This window comes from Hoplias malabaricus, chromosome 7, assembly GCF_029633855.1.
Source record: "Hoplias malabaricus isolate fHopMal1 chromosome 7, fHopMal1.hap1, whole genome shotgun sequence".
NCBI lineage: Eukaryota > Metazoa > Chordata > Actinopteri > Characiformes > Erythrinidae > Hoplias > Hoplias malabaricus.
The window spans coordinates 33,294,879-33,303,001 of record NC_089806.1 but is presented as its reverse complement, the minus strand read 5'-3'; the positions used below and the strand labels follow the sequence as shown (position 1 = coordinate 33,303,001).

The window sequence follows — 8,123 nt, the reverse complement described above, 5'->3', positions numbered from 1 at the left end:
TTCAAAATAAGTCTAAAATAGTCTGTCGGTCAATGACATATTTTAAACGTCAATGGACGTCCAAAATCCATCTTAATAAGTTAGTTAAGTGGTGACCAGTCGATAACGTCAGTGGACGTCCAAAACGCGTAATTAAGTAATTTATTTCGGGACCAATTAATAACGACAATGGAGGTCTGAAATACGTCTAATAGTCGCCTTTTCAATGTCTGTGTTTGGACGTCTTTTCAACTTTCATTTTCAACCTTAAGAGAACGTTGATTAGACGGCAGTCATTACGTTATTTCAACGTTGAATCAACGGCTAATTGTTTACTGAGCTATGGTTTTCTGGGGTCCCATCTAATGCTCGTTTATTATGTTTAAGAGCTATTAATGAAACCATTGTGAGTGGGTGCTTTTTACTGAGTAACCTTTATAGGCAAAAACAGAAAGGCACTTTTAAAGACGGGCTCATTAATAAAGAAATACTCGTTTCTTTAGATTCCTTGCGCCCCACATGCAATATCTACACACCCCATACTTTGAGAAACGCTGTATTAGATGAAGTTCAAAATGCAATGTTGGTAAATGAACAGCAGAGGGCAGTACAACATTAAATTTACGTGTCTGAGACTAAAGCTGTGTCCTGATCCGCGAGTATATATGTATGTGAGTGTCTGAGTGTGTTACGGGACAGATAGGCTTCATCTTAAAATACTTTATTTCTCTGTGTATGTGAAATATGCCCTTAATTATTAGTGTCAATTGTGTTTATCTACTGTTAAGCATGTATTTTGAAATGTTTTGAAATAACATGTCTTTCTTATTTTTAGCTGTTAAAAGAAGTCATACTCATAATTACGTTGTAAAAACATGAAGTTTATAGTGAACGGTTCCCTCCTACGGCTCAGGCACACGACGTGGCCCCAAATGGCCTCCAGGTGGCGATATGTTCCTCAGACTTTACATGACTCACTCATCTCTCTGCCTATCTCACTGCCCACGAAAGAACATTACAGCTTCAGTTTAATTCAGTTTGTTTGGAGTGACCCATTCATGAACAACTACTATAAAGTGGACACTGCCCACCTGTCCATTATTGTCTCAAGCTGTGTGACGTGAAAACAGTGAAATCAGAAAGGGAAACAAAACTGGCTCATTGTCTGAATTACTAGGCCACAGACAAAGGATAGATGAGTGGTGCTGTGTAATAGGCCACTGAATAAACCAAAACATCCCTTATACGTCTTTCCCAGGATAAATCACAGCCTTACTCTTATCTCCAACTGCTGCTATGACAGTGTGATGATGATATCCTTATGTGGTGCAAAGCCGGACATTCACTAAGAAGGTCATCAGTGGTTTGGGGTTGGGGGTATTCCTATCTTTGTAAAGGCTTTGCATGGACTTCTGTCTTACTGCTCTAACCTCATTACTCACTAACCTCAAACTACAGCTATGTTTTGTTGGTAAAGATGGATAGATTCCTAAGCAAAAAGTTGGTGTTTTACTTGGTCTTGCATTATTCTTTAGGACTCCAATTTTCTGTTATTTTTTTTATTATATTTCTGGAAACTTTTTTCACTTATATATTTTGACCTCTTTCTAACCTTATACAAGTGGATTATTTAAATTGTAATTTCCTCCAATATATTTCTGGAAATTAATTTATACTTACTGATAGTTTTGATTGGAAATAACAATATGAAGTGTGCTCTATATTATTGGGACTTTTAAAAGCACCTAATTTTTTAGAAAATATATATAAGAAAATATGAAATAATGAAAAATTCTAAATAGAAAACATAATTTCAGAAATTCATGCATTCATTTGCCTCAAGGAACGTAGCTTGAAATTCATTTGTAAGGCAGTCTAAAGTAAACTGACATTGTGGGATCCAGCCAGATGTCCCTTCGTCAGTGTTTCCCAGCAAACTAGGGAAGCCCTGTCCCGTAAAAGACCATGAACACAAATCTCTCTCTCTCTCTCTCTCTCTCTAATAAAAACAGGAAGTGCTGTAAATTCTCCAGATGTCCTCTTCTCATTCTTTATTCTTTACAGAACCCAGACTGAAATAATAGGAGCTCAAATTGGAATGAGAGCAGATATTTCAAGACCCCACAAAAAAGTGAAAACATCATACTCAAAAAAATTATAATGACAAATGTATAAACATATGTACAAATCTTAGACAACGTAGACGGAAAACACACCATTTCCAAATGACACATATTTGTGTACCCCACAAACAGAAAATAAATAAAAAGTCATAAATACTGTGGTAACAAATGGTGACTCAGCAAAGTCAGCACAACACACATGCACACACTCCTGCTCCTAAATATATTGCACAATTAACTACCTCTACCAATGTCATGGCAAATTACCCTCAGCTTGTTTTGATCTGTGGTGTTTGGAGATGGGGGTGAGTCTTTATTTCTGTATCTGTGCTTCCATAACACCGTGAAACACTATGAAAATATTGCTATATTGTTTGTAGAGTAGATCCCTAAAGCACGGACTGTAGTATTAGCTATAATCCACGGACACTAACTAAGGGTATGGAAATCATTACTGCGCTTAGGTAGCTTTAATTAAGGTAATATAAATATTAGACATATATTTCAAAGTGAAATATTGTACCTCTGCTGCCACTAAGATGGAAACTACATATTTATTTATTATTATTATTATTTTTATATTAATATATCAGAAAGAATATTTGATTCTTTTGGAGTCGAATCATCATGTTATGTTCCACCTTTTTTTTTCTGTGATTTTTTCTGCTTGTATTCTTCATGTACAGACCAATATCTGGTGGATTATTTGATTTGACCTAGCATACCCATACAGAAGGCAGAAGGCAAGAACATTGCATTCCAAGTTTCAAACTCACTTATGCCACATCCATCCAAGGACATGAGTCCAAGCGTGCTAATTGGTCTCAGTCATTTGGGGCGTGTAAGATGGCCTTCTCTCACACCCATCTCTCAGCACAATGCTAGACAATGCAGGTATAATAAGAGATTTGGGTTTGAACTTTGAACATTTGACCCCATACTGTTTATATCTTAAAGCAATTACATCTTGTATAAATATGTGTAGAGAACATTACTCAAGTAATGTTTTACTAAGGGCATTTCTAGTGCTACTTGAGAACAGGATATTTTGTCCTCCACTGCTAATTAGTAGTAGCCTTATCATCATAACAACGCAGGATACATGTTCTCAAAATATTTGGTGTGATGAGGACTCCACCTGCCATACAGTAATTTAATTGGTGGTGTAATAAATTAGAAGCAAGCTGTAACCCGTCAGGTATTTTCTGTGCTCACAATGTGTGTTTCTAACTATTCCAGCCTAGTGAAGCGCAGTAAGGAGGCCATGGCCTGCTGAACTACCTGTGCCTAAAGTCTTGGCCTGCTAACTTGGCATTAATCACATTAAAAAAACAACCACTGGTGCCAAATTCACCATTAAATTCATTTACCACACAATAAAGCTCAGATTATTTGGGCTAAATACATGCACTTTGATGTAAAGCTAATAAAAAGCTAAGCAAATGTAAAACTGAAGGTGGTCTTAGAAAACTTCAATAAAAAACAAACTTTGGTCAGTTGTATCTGCTGATAAAAGAAGTTCCCAAGGTGGTATGAAACAGCTTTCCCTGTTCAGGGTAGTGATAGGTACAGGGCCCACACACCTATGGACTTTATTGCATGGCTGAATCACACCTACCAACATGTGTTTTTGGACTGTGGGAATAAAACAGGGCAACCAGAGGAAACCCACTGGGAGAACACAGCAAACAGACAGTGACCCAAGGCTGAAGACTGAATCCACAACCCTGGAGCTTTGTGACAGTAACCCCAAGATGGGGCTACTTAGATAAGATTAGGGCTAATTCTTATAAAACCTTTGTATTAAATAACATAGGTTTAAAACTTCTCTGTAACAGGAAATGTCAATAACTGAAAATACATATTTGGGTTTTTGAAGTATTATGTGAAGTTGCCTGTGAAAAAACTTCTTTATTAAATTTTGATACAAATGAGAAGAAAATGTGCGAGGCAGTTGATTTATGTTTGTGTAGTTTCTTAGAAGAGGATTAGGAGAGCATGTCATGTGAGTGTGTTCACTGCCACAGATGAAGCGGTCAAAATTCGTTAAACAAGTGTACAATGATCGTAAAGCATGTCACTTCACCTACTGCCATTTTGACTGTACTGTATTTGCATTAGTCATTCCATGTAGGGCTGAACGATTTGGGGAAATAATCTAATTGCGATTTTTCTGTGCAATATTGCGATTGCGATTTAAATTGCAATTACTTATGACTTAAATTTCAAACCCATTTTAATCATCCTCCTACATGAAAGATCCACAGATGAAATGCAGTTTTACTTTTATTTTTAAAGCCTATGAGTAACAAGATAAATTTACACGTTTCAAAGTAACATCAACAAACGTTTGTTTTTCCACATAAATTACAGTGAACAATAATTGTGTTTAACAGTGAAACAAATAAAACTTAAAGCTGAAATCAGCCAAACTTTTAAGTTTTATATATGAAGTTGCATAAATTATATACTTACAGTGAAAAAATATTATAATAAATTAAAGATAAACAACACAAAATCACATTTTTGTATTTAAATCCAAAATTATATTGTAGGAAAATTAAACTGTTTGCATATATGGCTAGTCAAAAACAAGTGTTCACAGGTTTCTTGCCAAAAAGACAAGCATATCTACTTTATGTGGCTTCAGGCATGAACGCTGACAGTTTACAATGTTGCCTCCTGTACTAAAGAGCCTTTCTGAGGGTGAACTTGTAGCTGGTACACACAGATATTTGCGGACCAGCCTGCTCAATCTTGGAAAGTTCACTTGGTTAAGTTTCCACCAAGCCAGAGGATCTTCTTCTCCATCGATGGTGGGTGTCATAAGGTAGCTATTCATCTCTGTTTCCATGGCATCAAGCTGAACAGACAAGTCTGGAGATGTGGCAGTACCCTTGAAGTAGCTGCCAAGTGACCTCTTTGGCTTTTCAGATGAGGCAACTGAACTCTGTGGTTCAGTGACACGATCTCTTCTCCTGTAACATACAGTAAATCAGTCAGTATTTTTCCAATTTTATTTAATTTGAAGAAAATGATAATTTTATGATCAATAACTAACTGGTAATGTTACTCCTTTAGAATGCATCATCTCCTATAAAGTTATACAAATCCTAACCATCTATCTACCTTCCTTGCTTCTTCTTCCATCTCCGTCTTCATTCTTGCTTTAATGGCAGGAATATTCTCTTGACTGATATAGCTGGTCTTGAATCGGGGGTCTAAAAATGATGCAACATCAAGCAGTTCTTGGGTGGCAGGATCATTGTATTTTTCCTGGAGGTAGCCAATGATTCTGGACTTGACTGACTTTGTGAGATCTGTGTCTTCTGGATCCTCTGCAAGTGTTTTTGTCTTTAAAAGGTGGAGCACTGGCTTCAAATATGAAATGCTCACATATTCTTCACCAGAGAGTGCATCAGTAAATTCTTGAAGAGGATGCAGTGCCTTGTGAATTGACTCTAGCACATCTGTGTCTTGCCAGGTAAGCAATAGGTGGCGTGTTTTCCTGTCAGCGGACAGCACATGATTCAGGGCCTTGATTTGCTCCAGAACCCTTTCAATCATCTTCTCTTTGGTTCCCCACCTTGTGGAGCACTCTGTAATGAGTGAATGTTCTGGAAGATTGAAGTCTTTCTGAGCTGCTGTCAATGCTGTCTTTTTCTTCCAGCTGGCAGAGAAACGGCCAACCAACTTCTTACAAACACCAACTGCTCTGTCCACCCTGTCATCTTTAAGTGCATTTTCTGAAACAGAGTAAAAGAAAAAAAAAAATTTAGTCTGCTTTGTTTAAAGCAAACATTAGTGTAATGTAATCAGAAATGTATAAAAACTTAAAAATTTGTGTAATAAGTTAAAAGTAGTCTAATCTGATTACTTGTGTTAACAGAGAGAGAATGTTTGACGTTAATTAAACAATATATATATATATATATATATATATATATATATACACACACCTCAAAGTAACATATTTCAATATTTTCAGTAAGCAATGTTAAACATTCTTATTTCTTCAGTGTACAACTGTATAAAGAACAATAATTTAGAAGAGTAAATGAGTCCAGAAATAGTACAAAGTAATCAAAATAGATTACTTTAAACACACACATTTTTATATATATATGCACACACATTCTTATATTTTCATATTTATCCAGTGTTGCCATTTTATTTTCATATAAATATATATCTTACACCCTACATTGTAATTCCTGCTGCTATATATTTGATACTTTTTATCTTAATTCTGTGCTGTCACTTATAAACTTTATAGTTTAAAATCTGTGCTGCTGTATATTTCATTTGTGATTCTATTTCTATTTCGTTCTCCATATACTTGTGTACAAAGAATGAAAAAGATTGTCTAGGTCTACATACACACACACAAGGAGGGGGAGATTGAGAAAGAGAGAGAAAGAAATGTGAAAGCATGTTCCATATTTTTATAAATATGATTTGAACCGACACTTACCGATCGCAAGGTGAAGTCTGTGGCCAAAACACTGTAGCCTGGTCCACTCGGTCATTTCAGCTGCCTTAATCATGTTAGATGCGTTATCTGTGGTAATGCACACTTGCCCCTCTTCATTTAGACCCCAGCTGGCCAACGCATCTTTCAATCCATTTGCAATGTTCTCTCCCGTATGGTCAAGAGGAAAGTACGACGTCTGTAGACAACAAGTCTTTAATTGAAAAGCTTCACTTATGAAGTGAACAGTGAGGCTCTGGTATGGTTCAGCAGTTCGGCTCGACCACATGTCTGTAGTTGTCGAGTAAAACTCCACATTTTTTAGCTCCATTTCAACTCTATTCCTACACGAAGCATACAGTCCTGGTATAGCGACTTGGCTGAAGTATGTGCGTGAGGGAATCTGGTATCTCTTATCAAGTGTTTGGAGTAGGTTTCGGAAGCCGTCTTTGGTGCCGATTCACACAGTCTCTATGTCTTTCGCCAAGTACTTTGCAATAGAGTCGGTTATCTCTCGGTGCCTTCGCGAACTTTTTTCATATGGAGTGACGCTTTCAAACGCCTCTGTGACTGAGGTTTGCTTGGTTGTCATGTTAGGAAATTGTGCCGGTTGATGGCTGGGCCTTTTAGACATACATTCATCATAGAGATGTCTGTGATGTTTCTTTAAATGCTGATAGAGGTTTGTGGTGTTGCCTCGTGAGGTTAGCACCAACGCTCGACATGTCTTGCACAGTACCTGCTTTTGGCAAATGTCAGTTTTCCTGAAACCAAAGTACTCCCAAACACATGACGTGCTGTTTTTCTTTGGTATCAAGTCGTCCTCTGGACCTTGGGTCTCACTCTCTTGCACAGATGAAGCACTCATTTTCCACGAACTGTAGTGCTAAGCTGCTTGTTAAAAAATGTGCCCCAGGCACAGCCCCTGCTTAATTGGCGGCATTTGATTGGCTGGTTGTGCGTTTATTTTTATTGGATGATTATTCCCTTGTAAAACGTGCAGTCTATTGGCTAATTCAAATCGCAGCTCCCGCGATTCAAAAATCCCATCCACTCAAATTGCGATTTCGATTTAAATACGATTAATCGTTCAGCACTAATTCCATGTACACTTGATTTTTTAAATCTGCCACATAACATGCTATGTCTTGAAAACATGAGCATTTTTAGATGAAATGGCACCGTAAAGCAGCTGTGGCCTTCAGGTAAAACATTTACTTAACATGAGGTCATCAGCGGAGATGTAAATATGAGAATGCTTTTACTGTGTGCTGCTGACAAAAGTACAAACACACCCTGGAAAAAAGGTTCAAGTTTCATTCGTTCTCAGAGGGACAGTGAGAAACTTTAGCTGAGAAAATATTCTAATGCAGATCATCAAAGATAAGAAAAGCTCTAATAAGAAATTCCTTCAGTATCAAGTTTTTGGGTTATATTTCAAGAAAATGCCAAAACATCATGCAATTTTTTTTGTTGCAGTGGCAAAAAAGCTGCATTTTTTCATATGATTTCTTCAATTTTTTAGGTTTATGTTTAATAATGTCCCTTAA

General features: G+C 36.9%; 1 protein-coding gene across 1 annotated transcript; it reads right to left on the bottom strand.

Annotated features, from left to right (window-relative positions):
* Positions 1 to 4,701: 4,701 nt before the first annotated feature.
* LOC136702727 (E3 SUMO-protein ligase ZBED1) lies at positions 4,702 to 7,441 on the bottom strand. Its single transcript, XM_066677872.1, has 4 exons — positions 7,040 to 7,441; positions 6,577 to 6,772; positions 5,221 to 5,848; positions 4,702 to 5,080 (listed from the first exon to the last, which is right to left on the bottom strand). The coding sequence occupies exons 1-4, from the start codon at positions 7,439 to 7,441 to the stop codon at positions 4,702 to 4,704; spliced, it is 1,605 nt and encodes a 534-aa protein (XP_066533969.1).
* Positions 7,442 to 8,123: the final 682 nt, after the last annotated feature.

Coding starts and splice junctions, on each gene's coding strand:
- LOC136702727 (XM_066677872.1), bottom strand. CDS start 7,441: ATGAGTGCTTCATCTGTGCAAGAGAGTGAGACCCAAGGTCCAGAGGAC. Junction 6,773..7,039: donor TGGCGAAAGACATAGAGACT/GTGTGAATCGGC, acceptor TGTTGTCTACAG/ACGTCGTACTTTCCTCTTGA. Junction 5,081..5,220: donor GCAAGGAAGGTAGATAGATG/GTTAGGATTTGT, acceptor TGTATGTTACAG/GAGAAGAGATCGTGTCACTG.